The 25,391-nt window shown below is 49.2% G+C and overlaps 1 protein-coding gene across 1 annotated transcript; it reads right to left on the bottom strand.

The window, feature by feature from the left end:
* Positions 1–8,788: 8,788 nt before the first annotated feature.
* LOC124658895 (probable glutathione S-transferase GSTU6) lies at positions 8,789–9,599 on the bottom strand. The gene is made up of 2 exons (XM_047196892.1): positions 9,288–9,599; positions 8,789–9,172 (listed from the first exon to the last, which is right to left on the bottom strand). The coding sequence occupies exons 1-2, from the start codon at positions 9,597–9,599 to the stop codon at positions 8,789–8,791; spliced, it is 696 nt and encodes a 231-aa protein (XP_047052848.1).
* Positions 9,600–25,391: the final 15,792 nt, after the last annotated feature.

Below are 25,391 nucleotides of genomic sequence, written 5' to 3'. Positions count from 1 at the left end.
GTTGCTTTATCGAGGTGTTGCAACGGTCTTGAGGATTTCTTTGACGATGTGAAAGAGATTGCCAATCTCTCTAGTTCATCTTGCAGGAGGAAGGATATATTGCTTGATAAGCACAAAGAGAATCTTCTATCTAAGATCAAGAAAGGTGAAATGCCCACGGGAAGAGGGAAAAATCAAGAAACATCTTTGTGCCGACATGGAGATACAAGGTGGGGTTCTCACTACACAACCTTATGTCGTATTGAATCAATGTGGGATGCATCGATAGAAATTTTGAGCATTGTTGAGTATGATTCTCGCAATCCAACTAAGTCTGGAGGTTATGTTCATAAAATGGAGACTTTTAGTTTTGTGTTCCACATGAAGATGATGTTAAGACTGCTTCGTATGACAAATGATGTATCTCTTCTATTGCAAAAGAAGGATCAGAATATTGTTCAGGTATGCGATAACGTTTAATAGTTACTTTTTCTATGTATATTTTGTTGATCTAAACTTCTATTTGTATCATTTCAGGCCATATCTTTGGTTACGGATGTGAGAACATGTTTGGTTAATTGGAGAATCATGGTTGGGATTCACTTTTGGAAGATGTCAAATCATTTTGCATTGAAAATGAGATCATAATCCCAAGTATGGACACTATGGTAACAAAATGGGGTAAAACAAGAAAAGGGGGAAGAGACGCACTCACCACTCTTCCTGGGCATTTCTCGGGCCGGGCCGGGCTTCGGGCTGGCCCGAAAAAAGCCCGACGGGAAATCCTTGGCCCGAGCCCGGCCCGGCCCGACCAACTTTCAGCAAATTTTGGCCCGAGCCCGGCCCGAAAAAGCCCGATTTTTTCCGGGCTGGCCCGACGGCCCGGCCCGATCTAGTGGTAATTTTCTTTTTTTTGTGGCCCGAGCCCGGCCCGATATAATTACGGGCTGAAGAATGATGGCCCGAGCCCGGCCCGATAGAGAGAAAAAGCCCGGCCCGGCCCGGGATTTTCGGGCCGGGTCGGGTCGGGCCGTTCGGGCCGGGCTTCCCATGCCCAGGTATACTCACCACTGATCATTTTTATCGTGTTGACACCTTCTATGTTGCCATAGACTCTATTATCACAGAATTTGATCATCACTTTAATGAGGCATCTTCAGAGGTTATTCAGAACTTCTCTTGTCTTGATCCAAGAGACTCATTTGCTAGGTTCGATGTGAATAAACTTGCTCGGCTTACAGAGATTTATCATGAGGATTTCTCTGATTATGAGCGAGATCATATACAAGATTCCCTTAAGTTATTTCTTGTTCATATGAAGAGAGTTGAAGATTCCAGAGTTTGTTTTGACATTGCAAGCCTAGCTAAAAAGATGGTTGAACTTGAAAGGCATATCATGTTCCCTACAGTTTACCGTCTTATTGAGTTGGCAATGCTTTTACCGGTTGGGACAACGAACGAGTTGAAAGGGCATTCTCGGCTATGAAGATTATCAAGACGGAGTTGCGCAACAAGATGTCCGATGGTTGGCTTAATGATTTGATGGTGTGCTACATCGAGCGAGGGATATTCAAAAGTCTTGATCTTAGTGAAATTAAAAAAGATTTTCAAAGCGAAGGTAGAGCTTTGCCATTGCCTGGAACTTCTAGACGACATTAAAGCTTCATTACAGTATGTTCGTAGGTTATACTTATATTTGAATATGTTTCTATTACCACAGTACCATTGACTATGCTTAACATCATATAAAATATTATTGTGTCAAGACCATTTTATTTTTTTGTGTCAATTTTTTATGTTATAAAGTTCGCCCGACCTCAAAATTTTTTCGTCCTCCGCCACTGTGCATAAATACAACAACAGTTAAAATTCTCATAAGAGATTGAGGATTGATTGTCCACACTGAAACTTCCACCATGGATCATGGCTTTAGTTAGCGGCCCAATGTTCTTCTCTAACAATATGCATACTCAAACCATATGATCATGAAAATCGCCCTTACTTCGGACAAGACGAACATGCATAGCAACTCACATGATATTCAACAAAGGTAAAAGTTGATGCCGTCCCCGTAAACATGGTTACCGCTCAACAAGCAACTTATTAAGAAATAAGACACATAAGTACATATTCTTCACCACAATAGTTTTTAAGGCTATTTTCCCATGAGCTATATATTGCAAAGATAAAGGATAGAAATTTTAAAGGTAGCACTCAAGTAATTTACTTTGGAATGCCGGAGAAATACCATGTAGTAGGTAGGTATGGTGGACACAAATGGCATAGTTTTTGGCTCAAGGATTTGGATGCACGAGAAGAATTCCTCTCAATACAAGGCTAGGCTAGCAAGGTTGTTTGAAGCAAACTCAAGTATAAAACGGTGCAGCAAAACTCACATATGATCATATTGTAAGCATTATAAGACTTTACATCGTCTCCTTGTTGTTCAAACACCTTAACCAGAAAATATCTAGACTCTAGAGATCAATCATGCAAACCAAATTTTAACAAGCTCTATGCAGTTCTTCATTAATGGGTGCAAAGTACATGATGCAAGAGCTTAAACATGATCTATACGAGCACAACAATTGCCAAGTATCAAATTAATCAAGACATTATACCATTTACCACATGCGGCATTTCCCGTTTCCAACCATATAACAATGAATGAAGTAGTTCAACTTTCGCAATGAACATTAAGAATAAAGCTAAGAACATATGTGTTCATACGAAACAGCGGAGCGTGTCTCTCTCCCAAACAAAGAATGCTAGGATCCGAATTTATTCAAACAAAAACAAAAATAAAAGCAAACGAGACGCTCCAAGTAAAGCACATAAGATGTGACGGAATAAAAATATAGTTTCACTAGAGGAACCCGATAAGTTGTCGATGAAGAAGGGATGCCTTGGGCATCCCCAAGCTTAGATGCTTGAGTCTTCTTAAAATATGCGGGGATGAACCACGGGGGCATCCCCAAGCTTAGACTTTTCACTCTTCTTGATCATATTGTATCATCCTCCTCTCTTGACCCTTGAAAACTTCCTCCACACCAAACTCAAAACAATCTCATTAGAGGGTTAGTGCATAATTGAAAATTCATGTATTCAGAGGTGACATAATCATTCTTAACACTTCTGGACATTGCACAAAGCTACTGAAAGTTAATGGAACAAAGAAATCCATCGAACATAGCAAAACAGGCAATGCGAAATAAAAGGCAGAATCTGTCAAAACAGAACAGTCCGTAAAGACGAATTTTTTAGAGGCACCATACTTGCTCAGATAAAAATGCCCGAATTGAATGAAAGTTGAGTACATATCTGAGGATCACGCACGTAAATTGGCAGATTTTTCTAAATTTTCTACAGCAGGGGCGACTCAATTTCGTGACAGCAAGAAATCTGTTCCTGCGCAGCAATCCAAATCTAGTATTGACTTTACTATCAAAGACTTTACTTGGCACAACAATGCAATAAAATAAAGATAAGGAGAGGTTGCTACAGTAGTAACAACTTCCAAGACTCAAATATAAAACAAAGTGCAGAAGTAAAATAATGGGTTGTCTCCCATAAGCGCTTTTCTTTAACGTCTTTCAGCTAGGCGCAGAAAGTGTGAATCAAGTATTGTCAAGAGACGAAGCATCAACATCAATAGGTATCTTAGATGCTCCCCCATCCGTAGTGGTGCTAAGGGCTTTATCAATTTTAGGCCTATAATAGTTTTTTGGCTTAGGCACTTTAGAGACATACATAAACTTTTGCTCCTTACCCACATAAGCTTTCTCCTTAAACTTAAGAGAAGAAAAAGTTGAACCCAAGGTTCCCATAGCTTCTTCAAGTTCACTAATCCTATGGGTTCGATTATCATGAGTAGCACAAGTTTCTAAAACAGCAATTCTCTCATTAATTCCACCTAGAGATTTATCAAGTTTATCGGTGCTATTAAGTAATATTCCCAATTTAGTCTCAATACTTGGAAGATCTTTCTCTATGGCCTCCAACTTTTTCATGACATCTTCAAGAGAGATTTCAATTTTAGCTTCATTAACAGGTGGTATTCCAACTAGACTCTCAATAATGCAACTAGCTTCTAAAGCAGGAGTGCCTAGGAAATTACCTCCCGCAAGAGTATCAAGAAGATACCTATTCCAGCTAGAGATACCATCATAAAAGTTCCTAAGTAGTATAATAGTGGAGTGTTTCTTAATGCACCTATGATGAGCATCACTAATTCTATACCAAGCATCTTTAAAACTTTCTCCCCCTTGTTGCTTAAATGAACAAACTTCAACTTCAGGATTACTCATTTTTAGTAATAGTAAATAAAGCAAACTAAATAAAGTAAATGCAAGTAACTAATTTTTTGTGTTTTTAATATGGAGAACAAGACAGTAAATAAAGTAAAACTAGTAACTATTTTTTTTTGTATTTTTGATATAGGAAGCAAACAAAGCAGTAGATAAAGTAAAGTAAAGCAAGACAAAAACAAAGTAAAGAGATTGGATGTGGGAGACTCCCCTTGCAGCGTATCTTGATCTCCCCGGCAACGGCGCTAGAAAAAAGAGTTGCTGGCGTGTAGTTGACGTGGGAGTTAGAAATCTTTGCGGTGTAACTTTTCTTCAGTTCCCCGGCAACGGCGCCAGAAAAAGAGCTTGATGGCGTGTAAGACACACGTCCGTTGGGAACCCCAAGAGGACGGTGTGATGCGCACAGCAGCAAGTTTTCCCTCAGTAAGAAACCAAGGTTATCGAACCAGTAGGAGTCAAGGAAGCACATGAAGGTTGTTGGTGGCGGAGTGTAGTGCGGCGCAACACCAGGGATTCCGGCGCCAACGTGGAACCTGCACAACAAAATCAAAGTACTTTGCCCCAACGTAACGGTGAGGTTGTCAATCTCACCTGGCTTGCTGTAAACAAAGGATTAGATGTATAGTGTGGATGATGATGTTTGTTTGCGAAGAACAGTAACGAACAATTGCAGTAGATTGTATTTCAGATGTAAAGAATTGGACCGGGGTCCACAATTCACTAGTGGTGTCTCTCCCATAAGAAATAGCATGTTGGGTGAACAAATTACAGTTGGGCAATTGACAAATAGAGAAGGCATAACAATGCACATACATATATCATGATGAGTACTATGAGATTTAATCAGGGCATTACGACAAAGTACATAGACCGCTATCCGGCATGCATCTATGCCTAAAAAGTCCACCTTCGGGTTATCATCCGAACCCCTTCCAGTATTAAGTTGCAAACAACGGACAATTGCATTAAGTATGGTGCGTAATGTAATCAACACAAATATCCTTAGACAAAGCATCGATGTTTTATCCCTAGTGGCAACAACACATCCACAACCTTAGAACTTTCACGTCACTTGTCCCAGCATTCAATGGAGGCATGAACCCACTATCGAGCATAAATACTCCCTCTTGGAGTTACAAGTATCAACTTGGCCGAGCCTCTACTAGCAACGGAGAGCATGCAAGAACATAAACAACATATATGATAGATTGATAATCAACTTGACATAGTATTCAATATTCATCGGATCCCAACAAACACAACATGTAGGATTACAAATAGATGATCTTGATCATGATAGGCAGCTCACAAGATCTAACATGATAGCACAATGAGGAGAAGACAACCATCTAGCTACCGCTATGGACCCATAGTCCAGGGGTGAACTACTCACACATCGATCCGGAGGCGATCATGGCGATGAAGAGCCCTCCGGGAGATGATTCCCCTCTCCGGCAGGGTGCCGGAGGCGATCTCCTGAATCCCCCAAGATGGGATTGGCGGCGGCGGCGTCTCTGGAAGGTTTTCCGTATCGTGGCTCTCGGTACTGGGGTATTCGCGACGAAGGCTTTAAGTAGGCGGAAGGGCGGAATCGGAGGAGTCACGGGGGCCCCACACGCTAGGGCCGCGCGGGCCCCCTCTAGGCCGCGCCGCCCTAGTGTGGCGGCGCCCCGTGGTCCCACTTCGTTTCTCCCTCGGTCTTCTGGAAGCTTCGTGGAAAAATAGGCCCCTGGGCGTTGATTTCGTCCAATTCCGAGAATATTTCCTTACTAGGATTTCTGAAACCAAAAACAGCAGAAAACAGCAACTGGCTCTTCGGCATCTCGTCAATAGGTTAGTGCCGGAAAATGCATAATAATGACATATAGTGTGTATAAAACATGTGAGTATCATCATAAAAGTAGCATGGAACATAAGAAATTATAGATACGTTTGAGACGTATCAATGCTCTAAACAGTCTTTCACTATAGTTCCACGACCAAACAACTTCCTGCTTTTTTAAAGTTTTCTATTCACAGTTGTTTTTTCGCAGCTCAGACCCCTAGAAAGCTAGAAACGGAGGTAAGAGCATCTCCAGCGCGTCCCCCAAATCGCCCAAAGGAATTTGCGGCGCACTGGGTAAAAAATCGTTCTCAGTCGTGCGCCCCAAAGGCCCTTTCAGTCTGGCGTGGCGCAATGCGGTGTCCGACGCCTCGAGCCTATCCCCGCTACACAGGGGACGCTCCGGGCACGCCGAGCACAACGAAAAGCGAGGCGAGGAGTGGCGAGACCGACGCGTCAGCGACACATTGAAGTTTAACCTAACTGCCGCCTACCTCACGACGAAAGTTATTGGCGCGCAGTGACGGTGCAGTTCTCGCATAGGCGCAGTCAAGCGTCTCGTCTTGCCTAGATCTGCGTGCCGGCGTTAATGAGCGCCACCGCTCCCCTACCTCCCTCCGGCCTATAAAAATGGGCGCTCTCTCATTGTTCCTCAGACACAAACCCTAGCGCCTCTCTCCCCAACCCTAGCCGCCACCATCTCAAGAGTCGACGCCATGGATGGTAGAGGCAGAGGCAGAGGCCATGGTCGAGGCCGTGGTCGTGGCCGCGGCAGAGCTACACGCTCGCCGTCGCCCGCGACGCCGTCGTCTTCATCGTCGGACCTGCAGGAGGAGGATCAGGAAGTGTTGTTCGAGTTCGTCGTCGTCCTCAAGGGCGACCCACTCGGCATCTAGAGGCTACCAGACAAGTACTCCGACTTCATCGCCGGCAACGAGCCGACCGCTTGCATCTGCGGGAGGGTTGACGCGCTCTTCGATGGGCGCGGCAAGATGTACCTCCACACTGGCTGGGAGAAGTTCGAGCGCTACCACGACCTCGAAGCCGGCTGCGTGCTCACATTCTCCTACCTTGGCGACGCCGATATGAGCGTCAACGTGTTCGACGAGACGCGCTGCCGCCGACACTACCACGGCGACACCGATGAGGAGGACGATTGAGTGTTTATTTCTTCGCAGCGAAAATAGGCACGAAGGTTTCTGGATGTTCTTCCTCAAAAGGACCAACATGGCTATCATCACCAGCTGGATTTTCCATTTTGGGTGACTGGGAGTGCCTAAGAGTGTTCTTTCTTGGCAGTGAATACACGAAATCTGCGATGCCAACACTAGTTAGGTTTCGCTATTTTGCAATATTTTAAGCTGTGTCAACCATGGTTCAAACTATGTATTAGTTTGTAAAAACCATGTTCCAAACTATGTCTTAATTTGTGTAAACCATGTTCCGAATTATGTATTAGTTTGTGGAATGTTTCTTCTCTCTATCAAAATAAAAATGCAAAAAAAAACAAAAAAGAGAGTATTTTAATGTTTAAAAAAATTTGAGACCCATGCTTGGGGGACGCGGCTGGGGAACGATGTCCCCCAAACGTGGCACGAACAAAACACGTCCCCCAAATGCTAGATTTGGGGACGCTTTGGAGTAAGTCAACTAGAGATGCTTTAAGAGCATCCCCAGTCGCGTCCACCAAACCGCCCCCAAAGCGATTTAGGGGACGCCGGACAAATAATCTCCCCCAGTCGCAGTCTTCAAATCGTTTTTTTTGTCCGGAAGTCCCCCAAATCGCGTCTGGCGTCTGGGTGCGTCCCTGATACACAGGGGATGGTGCGGGGACGCCGGACAACAACTTTCTCGTCTCCCACGTGCAGCATGCCCACATGTCACCCTCTCTCTCCTTTTTCTCCGTACTTTTTGTCTTCTCCAACAGCCTAATTATGTGGAGGAAAGCGACGAGAGCTCACCCTGACTAGCGACAGCCATTCCTTGGGAAGGCACATCCTGAGCTGCACCGGCTCGTCGCCATCTGACGCCGCGGGCGACGCTAGCGCGGTGGGGAAGGTGAGATCGAAGGTGGAGCGGCGCGTGAGCATGAGCGACTCAAGCCGCTCGCGTGCGCCGACGTGGAAGTAGAGCCGACCGGGGCGGAGCTGCGCGTCGAGCTCCAACGGGCGCGCGTGGACGCCCAACAGCTTCACCTGCTCGGAGTCTAGGAGCTGGAGGCCCGGGTGCTCACGCAGCACCGTGCCCGCGCTAGCTAGCCCGACTTTGGGAGTCGTGAACTTTGGGAGTCTGCCCGGGCTAGCTAGCCCGACTGGCTCCGCCACTGCCTTCGCGCCCTTCCACCGCCCGCCGATGTTGTTGCCCATTACCGGCTACGCTCTCCTTTGTTTGGCCGCCTTCTCCTCACCTCTGCTCTGCCACGACGGTATGGACGGACGAGCAGCTCGCCGGGGCTTGTCGGCCACAAGGTGTTTGTAGAAATGACAAAGCAAAAATATTAAAAAAAACTATTTGGGATTTCAATTGGGGATGCCGCTGGGAGAGACATCCCCAAACGTGGCACGAACAAAACAAGTCACGCGATTAGAGATGCTTGGGCAAGTGTTTTTATTCTGATGATATGCCGAGACAAGTCAACCCAACCAGGTTGGAAGAGACGTCTCGTGGAAGCCCCGGCGCCTCATGGCCGGGAGGAAACGTTGGCCGCCAGCGCCGCGCGGAGCACCTCGCCGAACTCGACGAGCCTGTCGGCGTCGGGCATCAGGTCCCTGACGGCCTCGTGCGCGCAGAACCGCGCCGCCCAGGCCGCCAGTCGCGGCGTGCTCGCCTCGTCGAGGACGCCGACGCGCAGGCCCGCGATCTTCTCCGCCGCCCCGAACCACCCGATGTAGGAGCCAACGACGATGTCGAGGAAGCCGACATCGTCGCCGCCGAAGTAAGGCTTCCCGCCGCTGCACTCCGCCAAGGCGTCCTCGAGCTGCCGGAGCGCGGCGGACACCTGCTCCGCGGCATCGGCCTTATCGCCGCCGACCATGCCTCTCATCGTCCGAAGCGCCGTGTGGAGCTGCGACCGCCCGGAATCGACAGCGCCGTGATCAATCGTGAGAGCAAAGCAAAAAAAAAAAAAAAAACCCGATCCAAATCAAAATGGAGACGAGTAAACGGCTGGCTTGGCTCACCTTGGCGTCGGCGTACTCTGCCCAGAACCGGTGGACGGCGCGGTGGTAGGGGTCGTCCGGGAGGATGGACGAGCCCGGGAAGGCTTCGTCGACGTACTGCAGGATGACGAGGGACTCGCAGACGGGGCGGCCGCCGTGGAGGAGCACGGGCATCTTCTTGTGCACGGGGTTGGATCTGAGCAGCAGCTCGCTCTTCCTGCCCACCGCTTCCTGCAGGAACTCGTACTCCACGCCCTTGAGCTTGAGCGCGATGCACACTCGCGTCACGAACGGGCTCGCCCACCCGCCCACCACCACAACCGGCTCCGACATCGCCGCCGCCACCACCCTAGGCAGCTGTCGGTTCTTCTAAATTCTGATGCGAGGCAAACAGACACGGGAAAGTACTCGCTCACTCTTACCAGTGGAGTATCTCATCACATGTGGTGAGTCGCTTCTTATAGTATAGGTCTGACTCCAGCCAGTGGAAGCACTGTAACCCGATCGATGGTAATTTGGTTTTCTCATCTCAATCAAGCAGCAAGATTCTAAAGCACGGCCACGGCGGTCCGCGGCGGGACCGACGCCATTCGAGCCCGCCGGCCGGCGGGACTCGTTGGTTGGATCTTCACGTAATGGGCGTGGTTGGTGCGTCCTAACTACGGTCTCCGCCTACGGGTGTGGTGATCGGATCGTCAATAATAAACAAACAAACACACAAATTGACCAACAGCCCACCAAGAGAAGATGGTTGTTAGACTTAGATCAAGTTTTATAGTATAATCAGCACCAACTACCATGTCATTTATAGTCGGGAATGGTGTTTTGGAACATGGGTGCATATGCTTCCTATATTTTGGAATGCATCTTACGTATATTTTTAAATTTCAAAAAAATTGAAACAAAAAATTCATACGTATATCTTCACGTGCTACACGTTCACAAAGTCGTTTCATAAAAAATCGACTTATCATATGACGTGTGTAAAAAAGATAAAATTCAGTGCTAAAAATAATGTTTTTCACAAGGTAAAATTTCTCCTTTTTACATAGACCACAAAAATATTGGTTTTTCGTGAAACTTGTCGAATGCACATAGATTATGGAGATGTACATGTAGAACTTTTTATCCAAATTTTTTGACATTTCCAAATATGCTTTTTTGGTAGAGGGAGCATACGCACCCGGGAGCTGAATTGAATTTCCGATTTAGAGCAACATATACAGTAGTGAGCTAAAAAAAATGTAGTACTTTATCAATGTCTGACACACCTCTTACTTTCACAAAGTGCCTAGAAGTAAGTGTTAGAGCATCTCTAGTAGAGCCCCAAAAAACGAAACTGAAAACGCCGAGTTCAGTTCACCGAAAACGCTGAGTTCTAACGAAATTCGCACTGGCGCAGAATAGAACCCGTAAAATGGAACTAAAAACAGGAATTCGAATTGGCGCGGGTAATTTGAGGTGATGCTCATAGTTTATAGATGATATCGATGCTCTTACATAGTTCATGCAATTGACATAATATTGGTACACCGACAACCTTAACCTAGCTAAATAAGCAAAATGCGGCCTATTTGGAGCTATGGCGCGCGCGGCGGTGCCGGTGCTGGCGGAGATGGTCGGCGGCGTGGAAGTATTCACGCGTCGTCCTTGTCAAGCTCGACTATTTCGAGCTTGACCTGGCGGACGCGGGCCGCCTCGTACTCCCGTACCTGGCGGACGGCGTCGGCCTCCTCCCGGCGGAAGCGCGCCCTCGCCTCGCTGATGGCGATGGTCTGCGCCATCACCGCCTCCTCCTCGTCGCTACCGTGGACGTAGTCCCCGACGGAGAAGGTAGGCGAACGAGCGAGGACGAGGTTTTCCTCCTCGCTGCTCGCCGCCACGGGCAGCCGCGGTGCGCGGCTCGACTGCCCGGAGGAGGAGCCCTCGCCCTGGTTGGCGAAGCGCGTGAGCTTCCCTGGGGCCGTGAGCCCCTAGTTGGTCCAGCGGCGAGCGCTCCTCTTGCGCGCGCCCTCGCTCTGCTTCCACTTCTGTCGCTCCGCCTCGGTGCGGAAGACGGGCGGATGCGGCGGCGGATCGCCGCCGCCCAATCCCGTGGCATGGCCCTCCGAACCTCGACGGGAGGCCATCGCCCGGCGGCGGGCGGAGGATCGGTGTCTGGCTAAGCGTGGATTGCTCGTCGGAGCGCGTGACTGACGACGGCAGAGGGAGAGGAGACGGCGGAGGGGAGTAGGGTTTGCGAACCAAACTCCCCTCCGCGAACCCTTTTAATAGGGGCCGTGCGAGGAGTTTCTCGAGCCCCTGAACTTCGTATTCGGGCCGGCCCACGTATTCGGTCACTGATATGCGCGTTTCGGCCCGAACCTGTAAATCCGCCGGAAAAGTTCGGTTCCGGCGGGATTTACGAACTCTGTTAGAGATGTTGTTAGAGCTGTCTCTTGCATAAGAGCCCACTCCTATTCTCTCTCTCCTTCAACTAAACAATAATATACTATTTTAATTCTTATAACCATCTGATTAGAATTTATTGTACATGCTCTTAGTGATGCACGGTGCACGTGGCTTGAATGCTTGATGCTTCCGCTCTAGCTCCTCGGGGTGGATTTGACGACCGCAACGATGCATCAGCTTTACTTTTTTTTTTTTTTTTTTTTGAACAAGGGTGATAGAATTATAGTTCCTGATAATTTTAGCCTCTGCACTGCTACAACTATAGGACATGCTAGATTGCTACGAGTTGTGCTCCTACAGGAACAGATTGACAATGCTCTGGAAGCTTGCATTACCTGTTGTGCACATGAGTGAGCTATCACATTGAGATTTCTGCTGATGTGTGCACATGAGTGAGCTATCACATTGAGATTTCTGCTGATGTGAATGGTCTTAGCCTTGAGAGCATGAGTGAGATTCTGGAATTGCAGTGAATGCCTCTTATTTCCTAAAGAACTGCTGGATCTTTTGCTCCTGATGCTGCTATCGCTTTTGCAAGTTCAAGGCAATCCATGAAGAAAATAGGTTCCTGCAAAATCAAAGAGGAAGTAATTTGTGCTGCCATGACTACTTGAAGTTGCGTCGAATATATGTGCCCTCTCCGCCCACAAAAAAATATTAAAAGTTTGTTTAAATTTAGATGACTTTGGACAAATCTCAACATCCTTTTATGAAAGGAGGGAGTATATGTTACGGTTGAATTTGATCAGTTGAATTTAATCATTGCACCAGATTATGTGTTGGAGTTAGATTCGGTTAAGTGAGACTAATAAAATAGCTCAACATAAGATCGGAGACGTTTGTAGGGGAGGGGCGCGTCTCCTAGAATGGGCTCCCCTTGGCTCGCATGTGTGGCACAAAAAACAGCCAATTTGATTGATTGGACTCACCCAGGTTGTTGCGCAACATGGTTTTTAAAGTGCCATTAGGCCTGCCACTACTACGAAAACCCTCATTTGTGGCGCATGCTTTTTTTGTTTTGTTTCTGTGGTGTATATTCCGTGCGCAACAGAAGTCACATCACTATTTTTTTTCCTGTGAGCATATCTACATGTGCCACAGAATTCTAAAACTTATGTGGCGCACCAGGCATGCATGCAGTTTTCTGTGGCGCACCTAGCGGTGGTGCACCACATAATTTTTTTTTGAATTTAAAAAAAATGGTGGCCAGATCTAGATCTGGGGCCGCCGGAATTTCGCCGTATTTTTATGAAATTTTCCGGAGGCCGTCGGGGTGGGTTGGTGGGGTGGGTGGAGGAGGAGGAGACCGAGGAGGAGGAGGCCGGCCGGAGGGGGTCGCCGGAGGGGAGAGGAGGAGAGGGTCGTCGGAGGTGGGTGAGGAGGGGGTCACTGGAGGAGGAGGAGGACGAGGACGAGGAGGAGGAGGTCGCCAGAGGAGGAGAAGGAGGTGGTCGCCGGAGGAGGAGGAGGTTGGGTGGTGGAGGTGGTCGCTGGGTGAAGGGAGAAGAAGGGGAAGTGGAAGTGGAGGAGAACTAGAGGAGATGAGGAGGGAGGAGGAGGAAAGAGAGAGGCAGAAGGGTGCCGCCGGATTTCAAATTTCGGCCTAACAATTCTGTGGCGCACATGCATATGGTGCACCACACATTTTTTTCTTCGAATTTTTAAATTTTTGGAGGAAAAAATCTCGACTTTGGCGTAACTTTTTACTATTTTCGAATTTGCTGATTCTGTAAACTTTCTCCCGGTAATTTTGATATATTATGCGTATTTTTTCGAATTCGTATGTAACCAGAAAAGCCATTTGAAGATTTCATGATTTTTTTTGCAAAATACATCAAAATTCATGTTTTTCAATCTTCCCTACAATTATACCACTTGATATAAGTACAGTTTAAAGGATTTTTTTTTGAAGTTTTTATAATTTTCTGCAACGTCCTCCTCCTTGAGCCGAAGCTGTGCGTCTCGGGCCGTCGTGGATGATGACACCGCCCGAAGGAGGCGCGTACTCGTCCGAGCGCGAGTGGCCCGATGCCGTCGTCCTTGCCGACTGCCTCCGTAGCGGCGACGCCTCCGGCGCCATGCTTTGCGCCTGGGGGTAGAAGGGGACACGCGCATGGGGTCGACATCGTGGATGCGTAGCCGGTAGCCGTACTCCGCTAGCGTCGCGTCAACGTCGTGTCCTTGCCACCAGGCCCGCGGGACAATGCGGTTGAAGCGGCCGGCCGAGCGCACGAGCTAGATGTCGCGCTCGTCTTGGAAACGCCGCGGCCACGCCGAGCTGTTCTGCGCGTCGGCTGGCTAGCTTCGCTCGATTGGCGTCATGTGCGCCCGCCGCTCGACGATGAGGGCACGTATCTACGGTCCAGGCGGCGGCACGACATTGCCGGTGTTGGAGAGGTGTCGGCAGCTTGAACTATAGCGGCACCGGGATGCGTTGCTAGTAGAGGACGTCGGCTTCGTCGTAACTCAGCTGCAACGACCGAAGCACGCCGCCGCTGCCGTCGGCTGAAAGTGCATGGAGCCCCCATGTGTAGTTTTGGTAATTAATGACAATCCCTATGGACTAATGTTTGCATTGAGTTATATTTGTAGGAGTTGTCCATAGGCAATGCTTGAACCATATGTTGGCTTCAAGGTTGCAATAAGAAGAAATTGATGAAGGATATCAAGTGTCAAGATTAAGTTTGCTCTTGATAGTGTTTCTTTCTCACCGGTCTCATGGTGTAGTTGGAGACCGGTTTATAGTTTAGTTGCCGTACTATCAAGAGGGCTCTCGAGTGAGTAACTCGATCGTATCCTTCGGAGAGCTCTAACCTTTGCATCCTTGCATCATCTTTCTTGGTGGTTATTGATACGTCCCGACGTATCCATAATTTCTGTCGTTCCATGCTTGTTTTATGACAATACTTACATGTTTTGCTTGCACTTTATAATGTTTTTATGCGTTTTCCGGAACTAACCTATTAACAAGATGCCACGGTGCCGGTTCTCGTTTTCTGCTGTTTTTGGTTCCGAGAAAGGCTGTTCGGGCAATATTCTCGGAATTCGACGAAACGAAGACCAAACCTCCTATTTTTCCCGGAAGCATGCGAACACCGAAGAAGAGTCGGAGAGGGGCCGAGAGGGCCACCACACCATAAGGCGGCGCGGCCTGGCCCGGGCCCGCGCCGGCCTATGGTGGGGAGCCCCGAGTGCCCCCTGCGCCGCCTCTTCGCCTATAAAATCCCTTTCGACCTAAAAACACCGTACCACTTGACGAAACTCCGGAAAGACTCCGGGGCGCCGCCACCGTCGCGAAACTCCAATTCGGGGGACAGAACTCTCGTTCCGGCACCTCGCCGGGACGGGGAAGTGCCCCGGAAGCCATCTCCATCAACGCCATCGCCTCCATCATGCTCCGTGAGTAGTTCCCCCATGAACTACGGGTTCTAGGCTGTAGCTAGTTGGTATTCTCTCCCCCATGTACTTCAATACAATGATCTCATGAGCTGCCTTACATGATTGAGATTCATCTGATGTAATCGGTGTTGTATTTGTCGGGATCCGATGGATTGTTACATTATGATTGTCTATCTACAAAGTTTATGAAGTTATCGTTGCTGCAATCTTGTTATGCTTAATGCTTGTCACTAGGGCCCGAGTGGCATGATCTTAGATTTGAGCTCTATACTTATTGCTTAGATTGTATCTACAAGTTGTATGCACATGTCACCGTCCGGAACCAAAGGCCCCGAAGTGACAGAAATCGGGACAACCGGAGGGGATGGCGGTGATGTGAGGGACACATGTTTTCACGGAGTGTTAATGCTTTGCTCCGGTGCTCTATTAAAAGGAGTACCTTAATATCCAGTAGTTTCCCTTGAGGCCCGGCTGCCACCGGCTGGTAGGACAAAAGATGTTGTGCAAGTTTCTCATTGCGAGCACGTACGACTATTATTGGAAAACATGCCTACATGATTAATGATCTTGATATTCTGTCTTAATGCTATTTCAATCCTATCAATTGCCCGACTGTAATTTGTTCACCCAACACTTGTTATTGGAGAGTTGCCACTAGTGTAGATAGCTGGGAACCCCGGTCCATCTTTCATCATCATATACTCGTTCTACATGTCATTGGAAGTAGTATCAACTATTTTCTGGTGCCATTGCTCTCATACTACTATTACTGCTGCTGTGTTACTTTTACTACTGCTCTCATATCACTGCCACTTTCACATCACCCCTGTTACTAGTGCTTTTCCAGGTGCAGCTGAATTGACAACTCAGTTGTTAAGGCTTATAAGTATTCTTTACCTCCCCTTGTGTCGAATCAATAAATTTGGGTTTTACTTCCCTCGAAGACTGTTGCGATCCCCTATACTTGTGGGTCATCAGTTATTTGGATCTTATCCATGTGATGTTTTAGAGCTTGTGCTTATTCTCATGACAAGCTCTAGTTCATTGAAAACGGATTTCACATAGATCACTTGTTGCGTTTTCGAGTTTGGTGATTTTCTCAGTTTCTCATGTTGAGGTGTTGCACCTCTAAAAATAATAGAAAATCACCCCCACTAGTTTCCATATTTTCACATTTTGTTGGGTAAGCTCTTGTCGTCCTCTTTCCAACAAAATTGGTTTCACTCTATTCGGAGCTACCAATCTTAAGTTTTGGATTTTACAAGGTAGCAGGTTTATATCACCAATTTTCCGGGCCGGATATTTGCAAAATATTCGGCCCTGAAATTTGGCTAAGGACTTTCGACGATGTCGCGCAGTACCCCTTGGATCCAGGCCGGACTTTTGCCCGGCCCTCACTTACACCGGGTTATCCGGCCCTGGATTTGCCCCCAACGGCTCGATTTTCTTGGGGGGTATGATACGTCCAAAACGTATCTACTTTCCCGAACACTTTTGCTATTGTTTTGCCTCTAATTTGTGTATTTTGGATGCAACTAACACGGACTAACGCTGTTTTCAGCAGAACTGCTCTGGTGTCTCGTTTTTGTGCAGAAATCCAACTTTCAGGAAAATCCTCGGAATTTATGCGGAAGGTCCTATTTTCCCGGAATATTGGCGGAGCCAGAAGGGCGAGCCAGGTGGGGGCCCGAGGGCCCCACACACTAGGCCGGCGCGGCCCAGGAGGGGCCCGCGCGGCCCTAGTGTGTGGCGGCCTCGGCTGGCCCCCGACGCCCTCCTTCGGACTACTTATTGCCTTCGACCTAAAAACGCACGGGGAGAAGTCGGAAATCGCCAGAAACCATCCAGTACGCCGCCACCGTCGCGAAACTCCGTCTCGGGACCAGAAACTCCATTCTGGCACTCCGCCGGGACGGGGAATTGGAGGAGATCATCGCCATCATCATCACCGACGCCTCTCCATCAACCAGCCATGTTTCCCCCATCCATGTGTGAGTAATTCCCTCGATGTAGGCTGAAGGGGATGGTAGGATTGGATGAGATTGGTCATGTAATAGCATAAGATTGTTAGGGCATAGTGCCTAGTGTCCGTAATTGGTACTTTTATGATATTGTTGCAACTTGTTATGCTTAATGCTTGTCACTAGGGACCGAGTGCCATGATCTCAGATTTGAACATGTTATCGATTCATTATGATATTCATTGCTTTATGATCTGACCTGCAAGTTGTATACACGTATTGCTGTCCGGAACCCGAGGCCCCAAAGTGACAGAAACTGGGACAACCGAAGGGGATGGCGGTGATATGAGGATCACATGTGTTCATGGAGTGTTAATGCTTTGCTCCGGTGCTCTATTAAAAGGAGTGCCTTAATTTCCGTAGATTCCCTAGAGGCCCGGCTACCTACCAGCTGGTAGGACAAAAGATGTTGTGCAAGTTTCTCATTGCGAGCACGTACGACTATATATGGAACACATGCCTATTGATTGATTAGTACTTGGATACCGTTTTATTATTATCCGCAAATGCCCCGCTTTGATTGTTACATGAGTTTCTCTCATCCATGCAACGCCCGTTCATCCATCCATGTGCCTACGGTATTTTAATCCTGCTCGTTTACTATAATCACTACTCGCTGTCTTTGTTACTCTGCTTGTTGTTATTTCACTATCGCTACTCGTTATAAAAGCTGTTACTACTCGATAAACTCTTGCGAGCAAGTCCGTTTCCAGTGCGACTGAATTGACAACTCCGCTGTTAAGGCTTTCAAGTATTCTTTGTCTCCCCTTGTGTCGAATCAATAAATTGGGTTTTATTTCCCGCGAAGACTCATTGCGATCCCCTGTACTTGTGAGTCATCAAGACTATTTTACGGCGCCGTTGCCGGGAGCATAGCTTTATTTGGAAGTTCACTTGGATTGATATTGTTCGCTGCAAATTCTCCATCATGGGTAAACCTCGCGATCTTAAAGTCGCCATATTACCATCCACTACAAGAAAAGGTACAACTTTGAGTACCTCTGCTGCTCTTGATTCACCATCTGTGATTGATAAACTTGTTTCACCACCACATGCTTCACATGCTGGTACTTCTGCTAGATCTGAAAATTGTTATAATATTGATGATGCTTCTGCTGTGCTTGATGATAGTGGTTCATTGGGATCTTTTCTAGATGTTACAATTGCTAGGTCTAGACAAATTGAAAATGCTGAAACTCCTAATGAAAATGCTGCTACACCGTGTTGACGTCGAAACCCCCGGCGGGCGAGAGACGGTCAACACGGTAGAGCCGGGAACAACTAGGGCTGCGGCTGGCCCCGATCCCTCGGAGCGACGGCCCGCAAAGCTTCCTGGTCGCACGCGCCGATGTTTATCACAAGGGCGTGCCACCGACCTATACCGGTCGGGAAGGTGTGGATGATGCCTCGCTTAGTTTCTGCGGGGCACACACGTAAACATTAAATACGAGCCTCGATCGGCTCTCGAGTTATCCCGTGAATCGGCTCAAAGAGCCGATCCACCCATGATTCGGACGAGGTGTCCGAATATATGGTGGTCCTGCTTGATCAAGGTAAAGCTAATGAGATCTACGACGATTTAGGGTTTTCACCGCATAATCGGATCATCCTACTCCGAGGTTGGGCCTCGCGCTCGCGCACGGTGATCATAAGCCGATCCTAGACAGGGCCTAAAAACCAACACGAGGTTGATCCCCGGAACATCCTTTCTAGGGCTAGCAAACGTCACCCTACACGCCGCCTGGATCCTCCCCCCTTTGTAAGGCCTAACTATTGCGGATATTAAACTAATCCTTGTAGAACAAGGAGCAACCGTAACGGATCAGATCTACTAAACTATGATCAAGCGGGGTGCCGCCCCTACACCTAAGATAGGTGTAAGGGCGGCTAGACATGCAAGGGTTGCACTACGAAAGCATGTAATATGAAGAACAATGCTAACCCTAACATGTCTAAGATAACTACGTTGCTCGCCATCAAAAGGCTTCGAGTACGAGCAACGCATGAACAACGTAGGCAGGCTTGTGCTGCCTAGATCGCAAGATGCGATCTAGGCAGCATGATGCTACCGGTAGAAACCCTCGAGACGAAGGAGTTGGCGATGCGCCGAGATTTGTTTGTGGTTGAACGTTGGTTGTTGTTTATTCCATAAACCCTAGATACATATTTATAGTCCAGACGGACTTTCTAATGTGGGCGTGCACTAAACCGTGCACGAGATAAACTCTAACTTTTAATCTAGATACAATCTACTATAATTAAAGATACATGGGCAATCTGGCCCAACTTCACCGAGCAAGGCCGCTTCAGAGATCTTCCACGTGTAATCTTCCAAGCCTATCCTGATCGCGGCCCACCTCCTGATTTAGTCAAATTCTGGTGATAACACATGCCCCCCTGGTTTTGGAAATGACATTTCCAAAATCATTACGCCTTCTTTCGTCGGGTCATGTCGTGGCAGAGCAGAACTGCCGCAGAATCTTCCATCATTACGCCTCGCCTCCCGGGCTTCTCCGTATGAACTCGTCAATTTCGGCCTCACGTCCTCGAGAACCGTCATGGCATTAAATCTCCACTACACTCTCTTTATTTATCTCGTGCCAAACGGTTCACCACTCCATCGCCTTGCTCGCTCTCGTTCACCAAACCAAAAAACCCTTCTCTCCTGCAGCCATGTCTTCCTCTTCCTCCTCCGCTTCGGGCACCTCTCTCCAACCGTTGCCGAAGAACAAAGAAGAGGACGATCTCCGCTCCGGGCGCACCCCATCTCCTCTGACAAGGAGAAGAAGGGAGGAGAAGCGGAGAAGACCAAGGCCTCCCCCTCCGCCAGGCTCCCGCCGAAGAAGCGCTCACGCATGTGGGCGGACAGCGAGGACGACGATGATGACGAGGAAGAAGAAGATGAGGAGGAGGAAGATGATTCCTCCGCCTCCATTGGGTATCCTCCAACGAAGCGCTTCCGCGGCCGGGCGGATAGCGAGGACGATGATGATGACGAGGAGGAGGAGGAGGCTCCGGCCGACGGGCGGGGCAGCGAGCGGCGAGGAGCTTTCGGGAGCAGCGCCGACGACTTCGACGACGGCGACGATGAGGACAGCGACGACCAGTAGAATAGGACTAGCAGTAGCAGTGCACTAGGCACTAGATCCCTCTTTTGAGAGCCATCGGCTCTTCTTGTAAAGCTGCTCCTTTGAATTAATGAGAATTGTTCTTCCAATTTCTCCTTTCATTAATCCAATTTCCATCCTCCCGCTTGCCACACCAAGACCGATAGTGACGAATCGGGCTATTATTGTTTTTCTCGACCGTGGCGTTTTGCGGTCCGCGGCCGATGACTATTCATCGGCTAATTTGAGGAACCAATCTCTTCTTTTCTTGCAGCACCAGCACGGTCCAAACCTCGTACCAGACGACGGCTTTTCCTTCCCAGTTCCTCCCTGCGACGATCATGATGCAATAACAACCGAGGTAACCCCAATCGGCTCTTAAAAACAGGGCACCTATAGGCCTGTTGCCCCCCGAGTCTCAGCCAAAACAAAACAGAGACGAGGATACGCGAATTAGCTGTATGGACCTGGGCTTGATCATGTCTGAGGGAGCTTCTTATGCAGAGCCAGCCGATTTGAACATAAATCGGCTTCTCAAGCGAGAGAGCCTTCAAGGTGAGCTGCCCCCCGAGCTTTCTTCAGTTCTTGCCGGCCAGATCGGCTCCTTTCCTTTGGTGGATCTGATGCGCTCCATCCTTTGACCTGATCTGCACGTCCAGGCTGCTCTTGGCCTTGTCCTCGAAGAGAAGATCCGAGCTCTTAAACTACTCCATTGAGGAGTTCTTTCATTAAAACCCTCTTCGTGCTTCATTGACCCTCTGAAGGCCTCTTGAGTCGATGGCCATGCATCGGCTTTGTATCCTTAAGTCGATGTCTGCTGCATCGGCTGTGCTCGAAAATTTTCGAATTTTCAGAATTTAATTTTTTACGGCCGACTAGCGCATCGGCCCCCATATTCCGATACCCATCACCAAAAGATGAGACGCTTCAGTTGCATATCCTCGTATTTTATCCACCTGGGTGCCCCCCCGAGCCGATTCTGTCAAGAGAATTGATGATATCGGCTTTGTTGGATAACATGTCGAACCCAGGCAGAATGGATGGTGAGGATAATTTTGGCCGATTGCTGGAATCGGCCTCCATGTTGCTTGTTCGAGGAAAGGTTTTGTAATGTCCCTTCATAAAATTTTTGGGGCCGATCACAAGGATCAGCCTCGCCATGTTTGCTCATTGACGTGTTCTTGTTACTCGTTCAGGCCGGTAGATAAGACCAGCCCAATCTCTGACTTTATCATGTTGGTGCGCTTGCTGTCGCCCACCTTGAGTGCATCGTGTAATCGTGGAGCACTAAGTGTCGTCGGAAGAACGAGCACCATGTTTGTGCCGGCCGATGTTTCATCATCGGCTTTCCTTGCTTGGGGCGCCACTCCATTTTCCGTGGACGACCCTCTTCATCCAGGGTTCGTCGAACCTTCGCAGCCGGATCGGGCCTTGCTTTCCTCAATGTATGCAAGTATAACCTCTCGGCTTCTTCCGGAGCCGCGCAATCGTTGAACCTCGCGTTTACGGGAACGGCTGAGTCCATCGGGGCACCACCTTGGCCGGTGATACTGTCTTCTTCTTCTCCCTCGTCTTCTGAATCTTCGAGATCCTTCAAGTGAGGGGACTCAGCTCGTTTGCTCTGTGGCGGGAGAGGTCCCAAGCGCTCGAACACGGACACGTTGGCTGCCTCCTTCTTTTTCCGGTTGCATTCTGGGCAATTGCCGACTGTTGGCAATCGGATCATTCCTGAATCCCAGCAGTGCCTGAAGAAGGGACAGTCCCAGTGCCTGTCCTCGTCGTCTTGCTCCCTTGCCTTTCCCTTGGCACAACGCTCGTGCTCCTCCTCATCGCGATTCTGCCGACGATGTCTTCTGGCTTCTCTAGCCAGACGATCTCTTTCATCATCATCGCTGGACCGTCGGCGTTGGTCGTGCTTGACTCACATACTTGTTGAGGAGGTGATCGGAGAGAGGTCGCCGATATCTTATGTTCTTCACTTCTCCCTCCGTTACGTAGCGCTTGCCGTCTTGGCGGAGCCGATCGCGTGGAGCGGCTTCCTCTGTTTCTTTGCTATGAGAGCAGCTGCCCTCATCTCCATCCTTGCCGGCGTGGTGTCCAAGATCTACCATGTTGATATTGCACAGGAAACCCGGCTGGCACCCTCCATGGCAAGCATACTCCACCATGTTTACGGCGGGGAAAGGGTGTGTGTCGACCTTCATGGCGTATCGGTTAAAAATCAACCGTCCATTTTCTATCGCCATTTGGATCTGCTGCCGCCACACCCTGCGGTCGTTGGTGGTGTGGGAGAACGTGTTATGCCATTTGCAGTATGGCCTTCCGTTCAGCTCTTGCACCGTGGGGAACTTGTGGCCTTCGGGTACCTTTATATGCTTCTCCGCGAGTAAGAGGTCAAAAATCCGCTCCGTCTTAGTCACGTCGAAGTCGAACCCTTTTGGAGGGCCTTGTGGCTTCACCCATTTGCAGGTCACGGGGCACGTCGCTCGAGTCCATTCAGCCACCTTGCTACCTCCCGATCTCCCATGGCACCTTCATCTTCGTCTGCCTCAACCACGGTCACCACCCGCTTGAATTTGTCCTGGTAAACATGCGGGTGGCGGCTTGTTCATATGCTTGTCGGCTACGCACCATGTGCGCTAACGAAGGGTAGTCCGCTTGGGAGGCCACGTCCTTGATTGATGATGAGAGACCCACCACCGCCAACTCGGCTGCTTCTTTTTCACTTATACGAGCCGAAAAGCATCGGTTCCTAATGGTCTCGAAGCGGCGGACGTATTCTGCCACTTGTCTCCCCGCGCTTCGTCGTACTTGCGCTAGATCGGCAAAACCAAGATCGGAAGCCTCCGAGTGATACTTGCTCATGGAGCTGCTCTTCCAAGCTGCTTCCAAGTTTGGATGGAGTTCGGTGGTAGCGATGGGTACCACCCGAAAGCCGATCCTGTGAGGGGCTGTGAGAAGAACCTCACGCGCAACTCATCCGACGCCGAGATCGTGCCCGAGCTGTGCCAAATATCGGCTCACATGCTCGATGGAGCTGGACCCATCTGATCCACTAAACTTGGTGAAGTCCGGGAGCCGATATTTGGGTGGCAGCGGGATCGGTTCGTAGGCTGTTGGGGTACGGCTTGGTGTAGTCGAACGCCTTCCTTTTCGGCATCATACCGAGCCGATCTTTCAGAATTGTACAAATCTGATCCGCTGTGATGGTCGAAGGTGTCGAACCACGAAGATTCGCCGGGGTGGCATACTTAACCAGCCATGCTTGCTTTTCCGGTTCTAAGCCAAGCTGCGGGAGCTGGGCTTTGGAGGTTCGTCGGGGTGGCGTACTTAGCCAGCCACGATTGCTTCTCGGGATCGGCTCTCGACGTTCCTCCTGCCGTTCCGAGAGGCCCACGATATTGCCGCCTGGTTCGAGAGTGCCCAGGCGTTGCAGTCCGGTACGTATGCGCACGTGTATCCGTGCGGGATCTCCTTAGGTGGCTCAGGTAGGAATTGGTAGTCACTAGGATCACCACCAACCTTGTAGACGACGTATGCCGATGAGTTCGGCAGTTCCGGTGCTGCCCATGCGAACGGCTGGGGCTGGAGCGGCATCTCTCCTTTGAAAGTCCCCAGAGCCGGTCCCGACGGGGAGTACCGGTGACTCATGATTTCCTTGACGACGCGCAGAGCGACACGCTCCAAGGTGTTCACCTGGCTCTCAGAGTGGCGGTGCAGCGAATGAGCCACCATGTAGTTGATTTCCTGCCGCAGCGACCTAGTGCGTTCTTCCGACGGGGCGGAAAGGTCCACTCCATCGAGTGCGCCTTCAGGTGTGAAACCCTTCCACCTGACGCCATGGGAGCGGGTTCGGTGGAAGGAGCCGATGAGTTCGGCTTCGAGGGTTGCCTTGATCTCGTCATGTTTCTTCTTGAGCTCATCAGGCGGATCCTCGTACGTGACCGGAGTGTCTTCCGCCATCTCGGATGTAGATGGCGATGTTGCGGATGTCGAAGGCTGTCCCAACGGGCGTGCCAGAATGTGTTGACGTCAGAAAACCCCTGGCGGGCAGAGACGGTCAACACGGTAGAGCCGGGAACAACTAGGGCTGCGGCTGGCCCCAGTCCCTCAGAGCGACGGCCCGCAAAGCCTCCTGGTCGCACGCGCCGATGTTTATCACAAGGGCGTGCCACCTGACCTATACCGGGTCAGGAAGGTGTGGATGATGCCTCGCTTAGTTTCTGCGAGGCACACACGTAAACATTAAATACGAGCCTCGATCGGCTCTCGGGTTATCTGTGAATCGGCTCAAAGAGCCGATCCACCCATGATTCGAGACGAGGTGTCCGAATATATGGTGGTCCTGCTTGATCAAGGTAAAGCTAATGAGATCTATGACGATTTAGGGTTTTCACCGCATAATCGGATCATCCTACTCCGGAGTTGGGCCTCGCGCTCGCGCACGGTGATCATAAGCCGATCCTAGACGGGGCCTAAAAACCAACACGAGGTTGATCCCCGGAACATCCTTTCTAGGGCTAGCAAACGTCACCCTACACGCCGTCTGGATCCTCCCCCCTTTGTAAGGCCTAACTATTGCGGATATTAAACTAATCCTTGTAGAACAAGGAGCAACCGTAACGGATCGGATCTACTAAACTATGATCAAGCGGGGTGCCGCCCCTACACCTAAGATAGGTGTAAGGGCGGCTAGACATGCAAGGATTGCACTACGAAAGCATGTAATATGAAGAACAATGCTAACCCTAACATGTCTAAGATAACTACGTTGCTCGCCATCAAAAAGGCTTCAGTACGAGCAACGCATGAATAACGTAGGCAGGCTTGTGCTGCCTAGATCGCAAGATGCGATCTAGGCAGCATGATGCTACCGGTAGAAACCCTCGAGACGAAGGAGTTGGCGATGCGCCGAGATTTGTTTGTGGTTGAACGTTGGTTGTTGTTTATTCCATAAACCCTAGATACATATTTATAGTCCAGCGGACTTTCTAATGTGGGCGTGCACTAAACCGTGCACGAGATAAACTCTAACTTTTAATCTAGATACAATCTACTATAATTAAAGATACATGGGCAATCTGGCCCAACTTCACCGAGCAAGGCCGCTTCGAGAGATCTTCCACGTGTAATCTTCCAAGCCTATC

The sequence above is a fragment of the Lolium rigidum genome, chromosome 6 (assembly GCF_022539505.1).
Source record: "Lolium rigidum isolate FL_2022 chromosome 6, APGP_CSIRO_Lrig_0.1, whole genome shotgun sequence".
In the NCBI taxonomy this organism is placed as follows: Eukaryota; Viridiplantae; Streptophyta; class Magnoliopsida; order Poales; family Poaceae; genus Lolium; species Lolium rigidum.
Note: the sequence above shows the minus strand (reverse complement) of the source record. Positions and strands in the feature narration are given on the sequence as shown.